We start from the raw sequence: 19880 nt of genomic DNA on the forward strand, positions 1-19880 counted from the left end.
CAAAAATGTTCTTCATATCACAATCCCTGATAATTTCAGCCTCATCCATTTCACTTTCACTGTTTGATTCTCCTGAACTGCCTCATTATCTTCATCACCTTCTATGGACACATCTCCTCTGCTATCATCATCAGATAATTCTTTTTCTAGTTCATCTATTTTTGATGCCACTCGTTTGGATGTCTTCCCTACGACCTCTCCATCATTCTCGTCTCCCATGGTCTCTCCATCACTCTCATCTCCTATGGTTTCTCCTTTTGATGTGTTCCCTCCGGCCTGTCCATCACTTTCGTCTCCCATGGTCTCTCCATCATTCTCGTCTCCCATGGTCTCTCCTTTTGATGTGTTTCCTTCGGCCTGTCCATCACTTTCGTCTCCCATGGCCTCTCCATCATTCTCGTCTCTGATGGTCTCTCCATCATTCTCGTCTCCCATGGTCTCTCCATCATTCTCATCTCCCATGGTCTCTCCATCATTCTCATCTCCGATGGTCTCTCCATCATTCTTGTCTCCTATGGTCTCTCCATTTGATGTGTTTCCTCCGGCCTGTCCATCCTCGTCTCCGATGGTCTCTCCATCATTCTCGTCTCCCATGGTCTCTCCATCATTCTCGTCTCCCATGGTCTCTCCATCATTCTCGTCTCTCATGGACTCTCTTTTTGATGTGTTTCCTCCGGCCTGTCCATCACTTTCGTCTCCCATGGTCTCTCCATCATTCTCGTCTCCGATGGTCTCTCCATCATTCTCCTCTCATGGTCTCTCCTTTTGATGTGTTTCCTTCGGCCTGTCCATCACTTTCGTCTCCCATGGTCTCTCCATCATTCTCGTCTCTGATGGTCTCTCCATCATTCTCGTCTCCCATGGTCTCTCCATCACTCTCATCTCCTATGGTTTCTCCTTTTGATGTGTTTCCTCCGGCCTGTCCATCACTTTCGTCTCCCATGGTCTCTCCATCATTCTCGTCTCCGATGGTCTCTCCATCATTCTCGTCTCCCATGGTCTCTCCTTTTGATGTGTTTCCTTCGGCCTGTCCATCACTTTCGTCTCCCATGGTCTCTCCATCATTCTCGTCTCTGATGGTCTCTCCATCATTCTCGTCTCCGATGGTCTCTCCATCATTCTCGTCTCCCATGGTCTCTCCTTTTGATGTGTGTCCTCCGGCCTGTCCATCACTCTCTCGTCTCCAATGGTCTCTCCATCATTCTCGTCTCTGATGGTCTCTCTATCATTCTCGTCTCTCATGGTCTCTCCATAATTCTCGTCTCCCATGGTCTCTCCATCATTCTTATCTCTCATGGTCTCTCCTTTTGATGTCTTTTCATTTGTCATAATCATTTGTCATAATCAGAAAAACCTCTTTGATAAGAAGCTGACTAGCACAATCTGACACCAGTCCAGATATAATGTTCCTTTGAACAAGCAAAGCTCCTTTTGTGCTTGTAGAAGCACAAGCAGCCTTTGAGTTGTCATTGCTCTTGCCTGGACAAGACTTGCTGTGGCATGGTAAAATGGTTTTCCTCAACCATTCAAAACAGTGTGGACAAGTTCCGTAATCCATGCAGTTGAATCTTGCCTCTTTAGTGCCTATTCTGCGTGAGAGTAACATTTCTCCATTTTTCTCTTTCAAAACTCTACAGTTATTAGTGTTGTTTCCTCTGTTGCGAAGTAGTCTAACGAGTCTTTTCCTTTTCTTTTCCTCTGTTGTTCCTTTAATCTTGCAAACCGCTGGTTCCTTTTCATGCCTATGGCCCAATATATGTGTGCTGAAGTTTGCAACCAACCGGGAACAAAATGGACAGCTATTTCGACCATTGTATACTCTATTAGTACGTTTTTTCTTTCCTTTCTTTGTGGTTGTAGACGTTGTAACTCTTGTTACAAAAATGTCCTTCATATCACAATCCCTGATAATTTCACTTTCACTGTTTGATTCTCCTGAACTGCTTTCATCATCTTCATCAACTTCTTTGGACAAATCTCCTCTGCTATCATCATCAGATAATTCTGTTTCTAGTTCATCTATTTTGGATGCCACTCGTTTGGATGTCTTTCCTACGACCTCTCCATCACTCTTGTCTCTCATGGTCTCTCCATCACTCTCATCTCCTATGGTTTCTCCTTTTGATGTGTGTCCTCCGGCCTGTCCATCACTCTTGTCTCCCATGGTTTCTCCATCATTCTCGTCTCCCATGGTCTCTCCATCATTCTCGTCTCCCATGGTCTCTCCATCATTCTCATCTCCCATGGTCTCTCCATCATTCTCATCTCCTATGGTTTCTCCTTTTGATGTGTTTCCTCTGGCCTGTCCATCCTCGTCTCCCATGGTCTCTCCATCATTCTCGTCTCTCATGGTCTCTCCATCATTTTCGTCTTCCATGGTCTCTCCATCATTCTTGTCTCCTATGGTTTCTCCTTTTGATGTCTTTCCTCCGGTCTGTCCATCATTCTCGTCTCCCATATGGTCTCTCCATCATTCTTGTCTCCCATGGTCTCTCCATCATCGTCAAGTTCTCTACTTATCGTGCTCGCCATCTAGTGATCAGGAACAGGAAACAACTTAAAGGGAAACACATAGGAATTGACGAAGACTTGACAGCAGCAAACAGAATGTTGCTTCAAAAAGCAAAGGATGAAGTGAAACTCAACACAAATGCAATTGCCGCGTGGTCCACAGATGGCAGAGTAACTGTTCTAGTGAAAGCCACGAACGGAGGTTCGGTAAGGAAAAGAATACACTCAGTGACTGATCTTAAGAAAATATGAAAATATTGTCATGTAAAGCGTAAACAGGTAAATGCTGAGTTAATATACATTTATGCTCATATCAGTAGACTATATCACTCAATGTAGTGAAACCATATTCAGCTGATGAGAAATAATGCGAATACCATATATTAGTCATAATATCCGCTTGTACTACCGATACATTATATTATATTGCAGACTTTTCCGTTTTTGTTTTTGATAGTATAGTTTAACGTACTATGTTGTGTACTTGTATTTTATGTAATAGGCAGAATTCTACAACTTGTGATAATTGCTCTCTTTGCAATCGAAGCTCAAGAGAGTATAAATCTTTAGCTACTACATTTAATAAAGAACTTCTTCCGGATAACAAAGTTTATACTCCTCCCGGCCCCCCCACTCAGTGTTATTTAGGGTACGCATATGCTCGTACCCTCTTTTTGAAAGCACCCCCTATCTGAGGACTGCCAACATTTCCGAACCCCCCTTTCGCGGGCTTTTCGCGGGCTTTTCGCGGGCTTTTCCTGCCTTGGAGACCCCCCTAAATCAGGAAAAATGCTCAATGTACCCCCCTAAATTCTGAATAATTTCTCAGGAGTCCATAGAGATGAGAGAAAAAAAGAAAAACACCCCCTTTTTAAAGAAATCTCCAGGTGAAAAGTCAAATGCACCCCTTTTTTTACAATTCTCGGGCCGGACTTTGTCGCACGAAAAGTACCCCTTTACCGGACATTTTGGCAACACGCATACGGTCATTCCGACCTCTGAGTGGGGGGGCCGGGATACTCCTGATGAATTTTATGAATCTACTAAAAATTTCGATACTTGTTCTACAGTGACTTTATCTCATTTTAACTGCCGTAGTTTAAAGCGCAATTTTGATAATTTCTTACAATTTGTCCAAACATTTTCCAGACCTATGTCAATAATTGGGGTCACTGAAACATGGCTTAAGAGTGATGATGATGATAGCTATTTTTCTCTTCCCCAATATTCCTTCCTAAGTAATCCTCGACAAGGAAAAAGAGGGGGAGGCGTAGGAGTATTTATTCATGACAAAATAAGATTTAAAAGAAGACCAGATTTAGATGTGTTTACTAATGCTGTTGAGAGTATTTCCATTGAGGTATATAATAAAGTACAGAATTATATAGTTCTTGTTATGTATAGACCACCACACCAAGGAGTACAATCTTTTATAAATGATACACAAGCACCGCTGAATGTTATTATGAATGAGAAAAAGGAGAGCATCATTATGGGTGATTTTAATGTTGATCTATTGAAACTTGATGTTATTTCATATGTTAATGAATTCATTGATAACTTTATTTCACTTTCTTACTTACCACAAATAATCAAGCCAACCCGAATAACCTCACATTCTGCGACTACTTTGGATAATTTCTTCTGTAATAATCCAGAAAAGGTTAAGCTGAGTGGAATAATTTTAACAGATGTCAGTGATCATCTTACTCCTTTTATCATGATTTTATCTCAACCTGATACAGATGATCCTCAAATAATTTACTCAAAACGTGACTTCAGTGATGTTCACATCAATACATTTTGTTCAAAGTTACAGTCTGTGAAGTGGGAATTTTTAGATCGTCTTGATGATGTTAATCAGAAGTATGAAAGTTTTCTTGAAATATATGTGAAATTGTATAACGAATGTTTCCAAAAGGTAGAGATAAAAAAAAAAGAAACATGCAAACGTTAAACCTTGGATTACAATAGAAATTAAGAAAATGAGTAAACATAAATATATTTTATACAAAAATTATCTTAAAAATCCTACGACATATCGCAGAACGACTTATGTAAATTTTAGAAATAGATTTAATAACTTGATACGTGATACAAAACGTAAATATTATGATAATAAGTTTAAGGATGTAATGAACAATGCAAAGAAAACATGGAATGTTATAAATGAAGTTTTGAACAAAAGAAAAAGTAAGCATGATGTTAATGAAATCGAATATGAAGGTAGATCTATAAAGGATAAATCTCATATTGTAAATTTATTCAATGATTACTTTAGTACAGTTGGACAGAAAATTCATGATAAGTTGGATAGTGCAGTAACTACATCATTTAATAGCTTTTTACAGGGATCTGTTTGTGAGTCTTTATTTTTTAGCCCAATTACAGAATCTACTATAATTAATATTATATCGAGTTTTGATGTAAGTAAATGTCCTGGTTACGATGAAATTAGTGCTTAAATTGTTAAATCTTCTATTAATGCAATTGTGTCTCCTTTAGTGCAATATATTTAATTCTTCTCTTGAAAAAGGCATATTTCCTAATGCATTAAAAATAGCTAAAGTTATACCAATTTATAAGAATGGCAGTAAAAATATGTTGAATAATTATAGACCAATCTCTATTTTATCAATTTTTAGTAAAATTTTAGAAAAAATTGTTTATGATGAATTAATATATTTTATTGAAAAACACAATATTTTGCACAATAAACAATTTGGCTTTAGAAAGGGATATAGTACTACCCATGCATTGATTGAATTAACAGATAAAATTGCCAAAGCCTTTGAAAAGAAACACATAGTGATATCTCTCTTTTTAGACCTGTCAAAGGCGTTTGACTGTATTGACCATTCAATTTTACTTAAAAAACTGAAATATTATGGAATAAGGGGAAATGCAATACAGTGGTTTGAAAGTTATTTGTGCAATAGGAAGCAATATGTAAGCGTTGATAATTTTAATTCAGAACATAAAAGTATTTCAGTAGGTGTACCTCAGGGATCTAATCTCGGCCCCCTTTTATTTTTACTTTATATTAATGATCTGCAATATGTTAGCAATATTTTATCAGTAATTTTATTTGCAGATGACACAAGTTTATTTTTATCAGGTAAAGATCCAGTTGCATTAAATAATCTATTAAATTCAGAAATGAAAAAGCATACAAACTTGGTTTACAGCCAATAAACTCTACATTAATCGCGATAAAACTTGTTATATGATATTTAAGAGTAGGAATTGTAGAATACAAGATAATGTAATAAATATTAAACTTAATGATCTAAGTATAAAGAGAGAAACCAGTACTAAATTTCTTGGAGTAATCATTGACGAAAACTTGAACTGGAAGGAACATGTTAATTACATTGCTTTAAAAATATCTAAATCCATTGGAGTCTTTAATATTTTAAAACACATTTTACCTCTGAAGATTTTAACAAATTTGTATAACTGTATGATTCTATCACATTTTATGTATTCTAATATTGTATGGGGTGGATGCTCATTTTATTTATCACAAAAATTGTTTTTACTACAGAAACGTGCAATACGAGCAATTACCAAATCAAACTATTTAGCACATACCCAACAATTATTTAAAAAGTTAAAAATATTGAATATATTTGATATAAATAAATTACAACTAGCATCGTTTATGTTTTCTTATTCTAAACAACTATTGCCCAATAACTTTCATGACTATTTCGAATATAATTGCAACATTAATAAATATAAAACAAGAAATTCCAATAAAATGTATGTACCTTTTTATATATTTAATTTTTCAAGAACTACAGTAAGTTTTAAAGGCCCACAGCTTTGGAATGAGTTGCCAAACGTATTAAAAGAAATATCCACTGTTTTTACATTCAGGAAAAAATATAAATGTTATCTTCTTAATTGTGAGTAGTTTTATTTGATCTAATTGCCTTTTATGAGATTTATGTAAATAATTATGTTGTGTTTTTATGTGATTATGCTATGTTATATTATCTGTTTGTTTGATTGTTTTTATTTTTTTATATTTTGTATAATGTATTTCTTTTGAAGGGTGGAAATATAGAGGATCAACCTTGACAGGCCAATGGCCTTTGTTGATCCCTCACATCCTCCACCCTTCATCCTTCTTTCATCAGTACAATGTAAATGAATGTTGTTTTTTTTGTATATATTTATATTGTTTTAATTTATGATTTGTTTGTATACCTTTTGATGTGTTTTTAAAGTGATGTGAAATAAATTGAATACTTGAATCATTCTCGTCTCCTATGGTTTCTCCTTTTGATGTCTTTCCTCCGGTCTGTCCATCATTCTCGTCTCCCATGGTTTCTCCTTTTGATGTCTTTCCTCCGGTCTGTCTATCATTCTCGTCTCCCATGGTTTCTCCTTTTGATGTCTTTCCTCTGGTCTGTCCATCACTCTCGTCTCCCATGGTCTCTCCATCATTCTCGTCTCCCATGGTCTCTCCATCATTTTCGTCTTCCATGGTTTCTCCTTTTGATGTCTTTCCTCCGGCCTGTCCATCCTCGTCTCCCATGGTCTCTCCTTTTGATGTCTTTCCTCCGGTCTGTCTATCATTCTCGTCTCCCATGGTCTCTCCTTTTGATGTCTTTCCTCCAGCCTGTCCATCATTCTTGTCTCCAATGGTTTCAACTTTTACTTCTGCCAGGGTCTGAATTTTGGAAAACATCGTGAGAGTGCAAAAGTACACATTGGCACTGTCAACATTGTCTTCCGTTGTTGAGAATCCATGCTAACTGAACCCTGAAGCGACTAGAGCCAGGACAATGTACTTTGGCCCTCTCACGATGTTTTCCAAAATGCAAAACTGGCAGAAATAGCACCCTCTTGAATACAGTGATAGACTCTCTTCAGTCAGCCATGCAAAACAAAAATTACCGCGCAACTTTGCAGACCAAATTGAAGACCAACTTTGGAGACCAAATTTGTTTCACCTGCACACACCATTTTTAATCCACACTCCTTTTAAGAAACTTTGTCGGCCCCAAAATTGCTCCAAAACAATTTGGTCTACAAAGTCATTGCAAATTGAGTTTTATCGATTAAATTCACACTGTAACACAAATGTTATTATTTCTATTTTTAATCAATAAAATCAATGTTGAAATCAAATGTTTATTATACCTGAAAATATGTAACAAATTTTGGTAATAAAAAATTTAAAACAAAAGTAAAAAATTACCCCAAAACACTGTATTATAACTATTTAAAAAATGAATACATAGGAAATTAAAGGGAAGCCAAACCCTGGCAACATGTGTATTACAATAGACAGAGATTGCATAGAGTATAGTAATTTAAAGAAAGTTTGTGACAAATTGGTCCACGGCACAATTAACAAATTTATGAATTCTAGAAATTTTGATGGGAACTGCAACTTGGCAATGCTACATGTATGTGCCAATATCAGGTGACAATCTCACAAAGGTTTTGTATACCAAATTTCAGATTTTCAATTTGTGTAAAAGCTTTCAAAGATGACATAAGCTCACAATATGCTTTGTAAAATTTATTTCTACTGATATATGTCGGGTTCTGGAAAAAAAATGCCATTGCAAAGAAAAACAGGAAAATCTCAATTTTTGTGTATTTAATAGATGGAAGATTGTCCACATTACCAATTTGCAGTTTATATATATATAAAACTTTCTTTGTTGACCAAATTGTTCAAACTTTTTTTTAATAGTTCTGTCATTCATCTCTGTCTATTGAATCATACTTATTTCTAGGGTTGGGTCTTTGATTCCTTTAGTTTTGATACTGGTTTTTTTTTTTAGGTTCCTAGATGAACTGTGCATGCATGTCCTTATAAAGTTAAAACCCCGCAATGTCATACACTCATCTACAAAAGGTCCATAGATGATGTATCCTCACAAAGTTAAAACCCTACAATGTCATACACACATCTACATTAGGTCCATAGATGAACTGTGTCTTTACAAAGTTAAAACCCCACAATGTCATACACACATCTACAGTAGGTCCATAGATGAACTGTGTCTTTACAAAGTTAAAACCCTGCAATGTCATACACTCATCTACAAAAGGTCCATAGATGAACTGTGTCCTCATAAAGTTAAAACCCCGCATTGTCATACACTCATCTACAGTAGGTCCATAGATGAACTGTATATATCCTCACAAAGTTAAAACCCCGCAATTTCATACACTCATCTACAGTAGGTCCTGTCTTCACAAAGTATAAGACCCCAGCAATGTCATACACTCATCTACAGTAGGTCCATAGATGAACTGTGTTTTTACAAAGTTAAAACCCGCAATGTCATACACTCATCTACAGTAGGTCCTGTCTTCACAAAGTATAAGACCCCACAATGTCATACACACATCTACAGTAGGTCCATAGATGAACTGTGTCTTCACAAAGTTAAAACCCCGCAATGTCATACACTCATCTACAGTAGGTCCATACATAGATGACTGTCTTCACAAAGTTAAAACCCCGCAATGTCATACACTCATCTACAGTAGATCCATAGATGAACTGTGTCCTCATAAAGTTAAAACCCCGCAATGTCATCGGTCATCTACAGAAGGTCCATACCAGTAGATGAACTGTGTCTTCACAAAGTTAAAACCCTGCAATGTCATACACTCATCTACAGAAGGTCCATTCCGGTAGATGAACTGTGTCTTCACAAAGTTAAAACCCCACACTGTCACACACTCATCTACAGAAGGTACAATCTCACAATCAATCACACAATCAATCACACACAAAATCACACACACACACATACACACACACACACAGGGCCAATCAATTGATCACACTCGATCACCCTTCCTTGATAGGTAAATACATTGATAGATATTTTCTACATATCTATCTTTTTGGACTCTCGTTTATCTATTTATCTATTCTTTTATTTGGGCAAAAAGAATTATAACGAGAATTGTAACTCGTCACTGAAGACGAATGAGGTGGACTGTATAGGTTGTATTTTAACAATCTCATTTGGAGAAATGAAGAGAGAGAGAGAGAGATATGTCAGTAGATAGAACTAGTGGAGAGAGGGAGACGGGGTATACTATAGGCATGTAAAAAATACATGAGCTGGACAAAGGGATAATAGCGGAATCAGAATGCATGCACTTGGAAGGAGAGAGAACAGTAAGGAAACATGGTACGGGTGAAATCAGAGTACAAAGGGCAAATTAAAAGGGAAGTGCTAGAGAAAATTAAGAGAAAAACGATCAATATTTACAGAGATAAACTCATTTTTCCATAAATATGTTGACGTCATAATATGCAAATTCGTATTTTGAAATGGTTTATAATAGAGTGATGGTATACAACAATTCAGAGCCTCGATTATAACATTTTACATAATTATTCACATCAAATGCCAATGCAACTTATTCTACAATAGGATGCTATTGAAATCATATAGTGTGCCGTAAGGCTTACAATACAATAACACAAGTTACAGATGCATGTAATTATAAACAAAATCTGTTTTAATACACAAGATAATACTGTGGTTCTTTCATAACAAACGAAGAAATAAAAACATTTTATGTAAAAGTGTACAGTCTCTGAAACAAAGATCAATTAGGGATAGGAACCCTCCCAAGTTGAGTTGAATGAGAAATAAAAAGTATGAACAAATCTAAAAAAAAAAAGAACAGAGAATTTATCAATATTACATTCAATCTAGAAATATTTTCCAGAGTGAACACACACATGTATATTTTGTACACACAATAATAAATAGTATCCTGTAAAATGGTTGCCTGGGGGAATAGACATCATATACAAGAAAAGATATCTCTTCTTCCAAAAATAGAATAATTGATATTGATTATTTGCAAGTACATGTAGAAGACAAATTGGGGTACATTTAGCTTGCAAAATTAAATCCTATGTGTTGGCATGCCCCCATCTTGAAGTTTTGTGATAAAGACACAGTACAACAAATTTTGCTAGATTCATGACTGTTTTCATGACGCTGAAAATCTACATTTATGACACTGAAAATATATACATGAACATATAATCTTACACATGTAATAGCAACACTAATCAGGGCATTTTCTCAAAACCGTATATCTGCTAAAAAAAGATCCATTTCCAACAGACTGCTAGCCCTAAACCCTACAAAAACAGGAAATTTTTGAGAAAATCCAATATTGCATTGAGAAGCTAGTAGATAAGGCCTTTATTCCCTTCTTTCACCTCTATGTGCTGATAAGGCTATATGAAATAAGATTTCCTCTACATAAAAAAAAAACTTTATGATAATAAAAGTCACATTTGTTAACTGTTTGTAATAGTCACATATGTATAGTGCTTAATACTAAGTTTCTAAGTACTTTACATTGTCATTATTGATATCATGCAGTCATTGGATTCAATTGATCTGAACATGATAGTGCACATGCTCCACTCCCTGGGCAGTATTCCAGCCAGGTGCCATTTAACGAGTGCACACATACCACTTCAACCACAGCAACATTCCCATGCTACTGGGTACCAATTTAACATCTGGTGGAGAGTGGCAAATGAAGATTAACATCTTGTCAAAGAACATTGGTGCTGCATAGGAATTGAACCACGAACCATGCGATTCAGTCTGGTGAAGTAATCACTACACCACAGCACCTCTACAGACCATTATTACAACGGAAACCTTATCGAAGCTTTTCCCCTGCATGTGTTCCTCATGGCTAATAAGCCACCCTCTGAGATCAAATCTAGTAATACAATGTGAATTTCTTTCCCCTCTAAATGTGTGTGTCTGTGATAGATAGTCAGATACATGTACCAATTGAGGTACAGTGACAGTCTATCACAATTTGAATGGTTTAATCTTACCTACTCATCAATGACTTTTAGCTTAGAAAATAAATTATTAGTGTTAATAATTATATTGCCTTAATTCTGCAGGGTGTGTTCATATTTATATAAGGTAATACATCACTTTGTGGAGAAAAATCCTCATCCCATTGGAAAATTGAAATGGTTTCTGTGCAGTGTGGATTCTTAGATTCATCACCCAGAATCCTCCTTGTGGTAGGATATGGTAACAGGAGCAGATCTACGGGGGGGGGGGGGGGGGGGGGGGGGGGGGGGGGGGGGGGGGGGGAGCTTGGCTGCTAAGTGAAAATGTGATGTACATAGAAGAACGCCACAGTATTGGTAGATGTTAGTAGTAGATGCCAGGAAAACCATGATCACTTACGGGGGTTCAAAAGAGCAAAAAAATAAATAAATTGCCTCACCGTTACGTTATGTTTTTCATCGTCACTGAGTCAACCCCCCCCCCCCCCCCCCACCCCTTAGCAAAAAGCTAGATCCACCCCTTGGTAAAGACTTAAAGTAAAGAAAGAATGTGAATAACGTTGCTCCAAATAATGAGGAAATAATGTGCAGAACTGGAAGAATGTGCTCACGGGATGAAAGTCAGTAACAGCTACCGGTATGTATTTTTTTAATTTGTGAGAGGGAAAATGCTGACTTAAATAAATGATGATGAAATAGCAAAGAATTGAGGAGTATCATGGGTACCAATTAAATGGAAATTTGTATAAAAAAAGAGCCCCCGTCAGTACTAAAGGAGGCCCCGTGGACAAAAAGTTAATTTGAGCCCTGCTAGTAACATCCCTTTTATAAGAAAATCTCTCGTTACAATCACGACGTTTAAAAGTTTTTTCTCTAGTATGTGTCCTAATATGACAGGTAAGATGACCTCGTTGAGAAAAACCTGTATCACAATGGGAACATTTAAAGGGTTTCTCTCATGGAAGATACACGTTAACTATTTGTGCAAACTGATTTCTAGAAACACAGGTATTTTAAATAAACTAAAACACAAGCTTCCAACTCACATTTTGTTATATCTGTATAACACCTTAATTTTACATTACCTTAACTACGGTATTCTCGCCTGGGGAAACGGGCAATAAGAAACATAAATCATGCGGGATTCCTTTCCCATACTAGTCAACTGTTTTTTAAGAACAAAGTTCTCAGAATAGTTGATGTGTATGTGTACAGCGTAGGAGTGTTTATGTATCAATTAACTGTAAATGAGTTACCTGCTGTAATTGGTGCACTCTTCGTATGAAATAATGCAATCCATTCTTATTCCACTCGCCAAAGTAACCTATTTCACCTTCCCCTTACACGAACTTTGTTTGCTCAAAAAAAGATTACTTTTACGGGCCCTAAGGCTATAGCTTTGGAATGACCTCCCCATTGAATTCACATAATCAACCTCACTATATTCGTTCAAGCGCAAGCTGAAATGTCATATCCTAAGCAATTATACTGGTAGAAGAAGCATGATGTTTTTTTAATAATAATATCGATGTTCAAACTGAATGTTCCTTTTAGTTTGCTGTTCTTGCCCTGTGCCTAGTGACGGGCCGTTGTCTTCACCTGCTGGGATGTCATTGTTCTTCGGTGGCCGCGGAGCGAGGTACATGCTTTGTTTGTTGTTAATGTCTGTCCGACCTAGCAGCGACAAGTTATGCACTTCGCGCTCCTGCTGTTGAGTTTCAGTGCATTACGGCAGGTGGATATGGCGGCTTGTCATCGGGCAAACATATTTAGCTTTACATAAATGTGTATCAAAAAAATGTTCTATTGATGTTTGTTCCATCATACCAAAATGCTGGCGTCATTGACAACCAGTCTGTTCGCCAGCGTGGCTACATTTAAATTTCTACAACATCGTACTTTACCGGCACACAGCCAGCGACACTCCCTGTCAAATGATGCCGACATTTTGGTATGCTCCTTTGAGAATTGCCATTGCGCACGGGTAGTGAAAATGTAATACAAATATTGCTAAGTATATGAACATTGTTTATTTTTTCTTCATAATAAGTTTCAATTTAATTCAATTACGTTATTTAATAAACACAAGACTATATCATTGTTATAACTTCCGGAGCCTATGACCTACAAGCATTGCCTTCTCTTTAGGCTCCATCATATTTCTTCCTTTTTACAACTTGTCTTATATTATTCTTTTTGTTTGTATAAATCCATCCATAAATGAGTACAAAAATGTAACATGCCAATGTAATGATATATTATACAACATGTGGAATATGAAAATAGGCTGAAACTGAACTGTATGTGTTCTAAGATAAATAGTAAACTCAGACTTTCGGTAAAATCATTTATCACAATAGGGACACTAATGAGGCTTGTCTCCTGTATGCATCCTTACATGACAGGTAAGAATACTTTGGTGAGAAAAATCCTTATCACAATGGGAACATTTAAAGGGTTTCTCTCCAGTATGTGTTCTAAGATGGCTAATAGTCTCATTCTTTTGAGAAAATGTCTTATCTCAATGGGAACATTTTTAAGGCTTTTCACCACTGTGTTTTCTTAAATGACAGGTCACGGAATATCTACGAGAAAATGTCTTATCACACTGGGAACATTTATAAGGCTTTTCACCACTGTGTGTTCTTAAATGACAGGTCAGGGAATATCTACGAGAAAATGTCTTATCACACTGAGAGCATTTAAAGGGTTTCTCTCCTGTATGTGTTCTAAGGTGGCTAGTAAGCTTAGTCTTCTGACGAAATCCTTTATCACAATAGGGACATCGATAAGGCTTGTCTCCTGTATGAATCCTTACATGATAGGTAAGATTACTTTTGTGAGAAAATCCCTTATCACAATGGGAACATTTAAAGGGTTTCTCTCCAGTATGTGTTCTAAGGTGGCTAATAAGCTCTTTTTTCTGAGGAAATCCTTTATCACAATAGGGACATCGATGAGGCTTGTCTCCTGTATGCGTCCTTACATGGCAGGTAAGATTATTTTGTTGAGAAAAAGCCTTATCACAATGGGAACATGTATAAGGCTTTTCTCCACTGTGTATTCTTAAATGACCTCTAAGGGTACTTTGGTGAGAAAAACCCTTATCACAATGGGAACATTTAAAGGGTTTCTCTCCTGTATGTATTCTAAGGTGGCAGGTAAGATTATTCTTGTGAGAAAATGTCTTATCACACTGAGAACATTTAAAAGGCTTTTCTCCACTGTGTGTTTTTAAATGGCTTACAAGGGTACTTCTTTGAGTAAAACTTGTATCACAATGGGAACATTTAAAGGGTTTATTTCCTGTATGTATTCTAAGGTGGCAGGTAAGATTATTCTTTTGAGAAAATGTCTTATCACACTGAGAACATTTAAAAGGCTTTTCTCCACTGTGTGTTTTTAAATGGCTTACAAGGGTACTTCTTTGAGTAAAAACTTGTATCACAATGGGAACATTTAAAGGGTTTATTTCCTGTATGTGATCTTAGGTGGCTAATAAGATTATACTTTCGAGAAAATGTCTTATCGCACTGAGAACATTTAAAATGATTTTCTCCACTGTGTGTTTTTAAATGGCCTCTAAGGGTACTTTGGTGAGAAAAACTCTTATCACACCGGGAACACTTGAAAGGTTTCCCTCCAGTTTGTGTTGTAAGGTGGTGAGTATGCTCATACTCGCCCTGGTGTGTTTTCTGATGTAGTATAAGAGTGCTCTCATCAGTAAATGTCTTACTGCAATGTAAACACAGATGGGACTTCTCTTCACTGCATACTGTTATATGTGGGTGTATCTTGTCTTGTCCACTGTCCAATTCTTTATCTGGGGAGGAAAATATACAATATTCCTATTATCCAACTATTTACTTCATGAAGTCAATCAACTAAATGCTCAGTTTTATAAGCAAATATACTTCTTGATTCATTCACAAAATCTTACATCTATTCAAAAGGTTATATTAATATCTAATTTAGGAGTGTTGGTCATTTACCATTTTCTCTTTTTGTTAGTAGTTAATCATGGACCAACGACAAATGGACTTTTACGGAAGCGTTAAAGTGCCATTCTACTTGACGACATGACGAGATATTTTATCTTGTCAAGTCGACTTAATATCCATATCATGTCGACATGTAAAGATATTTAACCTACCATGTCGACTTATCAACTTTTATTAGTCGACATGGCGAAATAAATTATCTTGCCAAGTCGACTTCACAAAAAGTTCATGTCGTCATGGCGACATAAGTTATCTTACCAAGTCGACTTCTAAAAAAATACATGTCGTCATGGCAACATGTATTATCTCACCAAGTCGACTTCCCAAAAAGTATATATGTCGTCATGGCGAGATATGTATTATTTCATGCAACGCGCGTATATGGCAAGCCCTTTGTGTAAAAAACCAGATAAACTCTGTTTTTCTCAGATAAAACTCTGTTTTTCTCAGATAAAGTCAGTTTATCAAAAAAACTGTGTTTATCAATGATAAACTCAGTTTATCAACAGATAAACAGAATTTATCAGATAAACAGAGTTTATCAGTTGATAAACTGAGTTTATTAACTGACGTACATGATTATCATACAAGAAATAGACGATTCAACTTTAACTTACCAGAAAGAGTAGGTAGTATTGGAAATTCGTTTTATTACAATGCCATAAAACATTGGAATTCCCTTCCCAATGGTGTAAAAGAAATAGGAAACTATGATCATTTTAAGAGGAAATTAAAGGAATACCTAATACTTGACAGTCAGAGAAGAGAAGTGAATGACATGTTATATGATTGAAATTTTTATTCTTCTGTCGGTTCATACTTTTTCATGTTGTATATACTTATGTTTTCGTACGTTATAGAAATTCTACAAATTCATCATTATTTTCCTCTTCTTCCTTCTCCTCTTTTTCTTCTTCTTCTCCTTCTTCTTTTTCTTCTTGTACTTAATATCATTTCTATCATCAGTTTAATATTAGTTTGTTATTATTATTATTATTATTATCTTTAATAAGTAGTTCTTTTAATTTTCTTATCTGTCTGTAAATATTACTATTTTAACTTATTAATTTTATACATGTCTGTAAGGGACCCCACTGGAAATAAGCTCTCGAGCTTTCGTGGGTTATCCTGTTCAAGCTGACTTATGTTTGATCTGTTATTATTGTATATTGTTGTATGTTGGAAGCTTGTCGAATAAAAAATCAATCAATCAATCATCAGAAAAACTCAGTTAATCATTGATAAACTTAGTTTTTTCTTGATAAACTGAGTTGTTCTGATAAACTGAGTTTATCTGAGAAAAACAGAGTTTATCTGTTTTTTACACAAAGGGCTTGCCATATACGCGAGCTGCATGAAATAGTCGTCACACTACATATCTCGCCATGACGACATATTCTTTTTGGGAAGTCGACTTGGTGAGATAATTTATGTCGCTATTACGAGATGAACTTTTTTGTGAAGTCGACTTGGCAAGATAATACATGTCGCCATGACGACATGAACTTTTTGTGAAGTCGACTTGGCAAGATAATTTATTTCGCCATGTCGAAATTACTTTTTGGGTAGTCGACTTGGTAAGATAATATATGTCGTCATGACGACATGTATTTTTTTAGAAGTCGACTTGGTAAGATAAATTATGTCGCCATGTCGTCAAGTAGAATGGCACTTTAACGCTTCCGTAGACTTTTGATGGCGACAGTAGTAAAATAATGATAGCTACCACCTGTTCTCAAGTCTTACTTGCCTCTTTGTTTAAGGTATGTTTTGATAAGCTCTATAAGGGCCTTTGGTCCTATGAGATCCACCACAATTTTGTTTGTCGCCCTCTATCACCAAAAGTGACTTCACACCGATCAATGCTTCCCACAGTTTGCACTTTTCATTTCATGAATGAATCATGACATGCCCATGCGATGATAAAACTAAATTAGGGTTCCTCGGATGTAATGTGCAATTAATGTCATCTTCATGTAGCAATCTGTAAAAAAAAACTGTTGAAATCAGCGATTTCTTCGATTTTTTTACAAATTTTTGTTTGTGTGCAGCACAGGCCTACTACACATATATAAGGAAGGAAAGTGACCTCAAGGGCTTACAAAATACAGTTTTAAAAGTGCTTTCCCCCCTCCTGTTTCTGTTGACTTTTCTTCGAAACCAACGACATTGTGATGATAACAAATCCCTCGTTTGTGGATTAAAATCTTTTGTTGGTTGTTGCGTTTGCATGCGTTTTTGTTATAGACATTGAAAGAATTTTTTTATCTTTTATTTTGTCAAACTAGCAGATGAAGTCCCATTCACAATGGGAACATCTACAAGGCTTTTTACCACTGTGGGTTCTTAAATGGCCCCTAAGGGTACTTCTTTGAGAAAAACCTGTATCACAATGAAAACTTAGAGAAGGCTTTTTACCACTGTGTGTTTCTTAAATGGCCTTTAAGGGTACTTCTTTGAGAAAAACCTGTATCACAATGGGAACACCTAAGGGGTTTCTCTCCTGTATGTGTTTTAAGGTGGATAGTAACCTTAGACTTTTCAGAAAATCCTTTATCACAATAGACACATCGATAAGGCTTTTCTCCACTGTGCATTCTTGAATGGGTAGTAAGGTCACAATGGGAGCATTTATCAGGATTTCACCACATTTCTCATCAGTACATTACTGCTACTGCAATGTAAACACATGATGGGACTTCTCTCCACTGCATACTGTTACATGTGGTTGTATCTTTTCCGTATCCATTGTCTCTCTTTCATCTGGATCAGTGTGGAGGAAAATAACATTAATCCTAATATCCAACTATTTACTTAATCCTGGACTAAGCTCATGTGTTTTCCTAACGGTTTTTCATAACACTAAGTCTATTGGGGAAAACGAGTATGGTAAAACCGGTCACTCACAAGATTTTTCGCTTTGGGAGGCGCTTTCTCGGGTCATTTTTGAAAAGCTATTTTTTAGGGCTTCAATTTATTACACCATATCACAGGCACTGATAACACGAAGGCCATGCATCTCAGATTTACATTGTTAAACCGATGCCTTTATATCAGGATGGACTTCCTCTTTAAGGTATGAATTGCCTTGTTGATCATACCTTCAGGAATTGATTGCTCAGTTTCTCCTCCTCCTTCACCTTGAGTTGTAATAGGTTCAATATATCTCTCCTCATCTTCTTGCTTTATGGTGGCATAGATCATTTCTATAAGAAATCAGAAGAAAAGTTTAACACTTTCTTTGTAATAGCTGTGCATCTGCTATTTATTTGAAGATTTTGAGCTGTTCTTCAGCACTTTGTCTTTTTTCCGACCATTTCATTCTTGTGATGCAACTTGATGTTCAGATATTAAACTGGAACATAGAGAGTAGATGCTATTTACTTATGAGTTGTTCCCTTCCTTCTGAAAATAGGCCTAGTTATCTTCATTTATAGTTTTGTCTGTTCAAGCCAACCTCCCTACAAATTTGTTTGAAATGCTTCAAAATAAGGATCACATTGAACCGGAGTGCACCTATAAACCCTAGAGGCCCAGCAAATTGGACTTATTGCAATGCATGCATCAGTACATACTGCTTTAATGACCTGATTTTACCACAAAAAATCCATCCTGAGCGCCATTGTATTATTAGAGTTCTCTTGATAACTTCATGATACCTTTTTTAGATGGGTCTTGTCCTTCTGTACTTGAGAGGGATTCATACATGTCTGTGTCAACTTCTTGTTTGATGGTGAAGACCAGACCTGTTTGTGAACAAAGTAAAGATCTTTTCATATTATTTAAGAAGTAAAATGTAATCTGGTTACCTATTATTGACTACATAGTGAAGAATGAATTCTATAACCAAATAAATCTGTATTTAAACATATTTGTGGCTCACACCCAGTAAATAAGATCGATTGATCGATCTGTATTGAAAACAAGTCAGAAAAATCTTGGAACCAGCGGGACCTGAACCTGCATCTACTGCTTGCCGGGCAGCGACTCTACCACCAGGCAATCACTGGTCCATGGCACAGTCACGATGAACTAGAACAAATACAGAAGCTCTCCTGATTCATTCTGACTCATTAATAATCATTAGTCCGCCATAGGACCATAACTTTTATAAATGTAATGCTTCCTGGGAGAAATTTCAATTATTTACACATATTTGTGGCTCACACCCAGTAAATAAGATCGATTGATCCATCTGTATTGAAACAAGTCAGCAACAACAACAACAAAAAAAAAAAAAAAAAAAGATATTCCAATAACTCATGCACAATGGAGGTATGAGGCAGAGCGAATAAAAATCGTGGATGCAAAATGAACAGCTGCCGCCCCATATCTGCTGGAGCTAGAAGCGATCGAGCAAGGATCAAAACATGGAGAAGTTTTTTCATTGTGAAAAGCGTGAATCCTCTGAAATCTGGTGATCCCAAAAGACCAGCAAATAATGAACCCTCCTCCAGTAAATCAATATTGAGAAGAGAAGACCAAAGATGTTGTGGTAGGACATAGTAAAGACTAAAGAAAGAATGTAATAC

The 19880-nt window shown here is 36.3% G+C and overlaps 5 protein-coding genes across 5 annotated transcripts; 1 reads left to right on the forward strand and 4 right to left on the reverse strand.

Annotated features, from left to right (window-relative positions):
- Positions 1-12: 12 nt before the first annotated feature.
- On the reverse strand, positions 13-702 carry LOC115923209 (circumsporozoite protein-like). Its single transcript, XM_030983584.1, has one exon. The coding sequence runs from the start codon at positions 700-702 to the stop codon at positions 13-15; it is 690 nt and encodes a 229-aa protein (XP_030839444.1).
- A 37-nt stretch (positions 703-739) lies between these two features.
- On the reverse strand, positions 740-1132 carry LOC115923210 (circumsporozoite protein-like). The gene has a single exon (XM_030983585.1). It carries the CDS (start codon positions 1130-1132, stop codon positions 740-742), a length of 393 nt encoding a protein of 130 aa, XP_030839445.1.
- A 205-nt stretch (positions 1133-1337) lies between these two features.
- LOC115923211 (melanoma-associated antigen C1-like) lies at positions 1338-2561 on the forward strand. Its single transcript, XM_030983586.1, has one exon. The coding sequence runs from the start codon at positions 1557-1559 to the stop codon at positions 2559-2561; it is 1005 nt and encodes a 334-aa protein (XP_030839446.1). The 5' UTR covers positions 1338-1556.
- A 263-nt stretch (positions 2562-2824) lies between these two features.
- LOC115923212 (circumsporozoite protein-like) lies at positions 2825-8631 on the reverse strand. Its single transcript, XM_030983587.1, has 3 exons — positions 8446-8631; positions 6769-7192; positions 2825-2865 (listed from the first exon to the last, which is right to left on the reverse strand). The coding sequence occupies exons 1-3, from the start codon at positions 8629-8631 to the stop codon at positions 2825-2827; spliced, it is 651 nt and encodes a 216-aa protein (XP_030839447.1).
- Positions 8632-13725: 5094 nt separating this feature from the next.
- LOC100892620 (gastrula zinc finger protein XlCGF8.2DB) lies at positions 13726-19412 on the reverse strand. Its single transcript, XM_030983588.1, has 3 exons — positions 19394-19412; positions 19008-19094; positions 13726-14833 (listed from the first exon to the last, which is right to left on the reverse strand). The coding sequence occupies exons 1-3, from the start codon at positions 19410-19412 to the stop codon at positions 13884-13886; spliced, it is 1056 nt and encodes a 351-aa protein (XP_030839448.1). The 3' UTR covers positions 13726-13883.
- Between the last annotated feature and the right edge of the window lie 468 nt (positions 19413-19880).

The sequence above is a fragment of the Strongylocentrotus purpuratus genome, unplaced genomic scaffold, assembly GCF_000002235.5.
Source record: "Strongylocentrotus purpuratus isolate Spur 01 unplaced genomic scaffold, Spur_5.0 spur5_scaffold_13, whole genome shotgun sequence".
NCBI classification, from domain to species: domain Eukaryota; kingdom Metazoa; phylum Echinodermata; class Echinoidea; order Camarodonta; family Strongylocentrotidae; genus Strongylocentrotus; species Strongylocentrotus purpuratus.

What these genes read in the sequence shown, in the direction of transcription:
- LOC115923209 (XM_030983584.1), bottom strand. Translation starts at nt 702, where the DNA reads ATGGGAGACGAAAGTGATGGACAGGCCGGAGGAAACACATCAAAAAGA.
- LOC115923210 (XM_030983585.1), bottom strand. Translation starts at nt 1,132, where the DNA reads ATGGGAGACGAGAATGATGGAGAGACCATCGGAGACGAGAATGATGGA.
- LOC100892620 (XM_030983588.1), bottom strand. An exon ending in ACAAGACCCATCTAAAAAAG is followed by an intron (nt 14,834 to 19,007) that starts GTATCATGAAGT and finishes TAGCCACCTAAG; the next exon opens with ATCACATACAGGAAATAAAC.
- LOC115923211 (XM_030983586.1), top strand. Translation starts at nt 1,557, where the DNA reads ATGCAGTTGAATCTTGCCTCTTTAGTGCCTATTCTGCGTGAGAGTAAC.
- LOC115923212 (XM_030983587.1), bottom strand. Translation starts at nt 8,631, where the DNA reads ATGCGGGGTTTTAACTTTATGAGGACACAGTTCATCTATGGACCTTTT. An exon ending in TCTATGGACCTAATGTAGAT is followed by an intron (nt 7,193 to 8,445) that starts GTGTGTATGACA and finishes TCCAAAATTCAG; the next exon opens with ACCCTGGCAGAAGTAAAAGT. An exon ending in AGGAGACGAGAATGATTCAA is followed by an intron (nt 2,866 to 6,768) that starts GTATTCAATTTA and finishes ATTTCTCATCAG; the next exon opens with CTGAATATGGTTTCACTACA.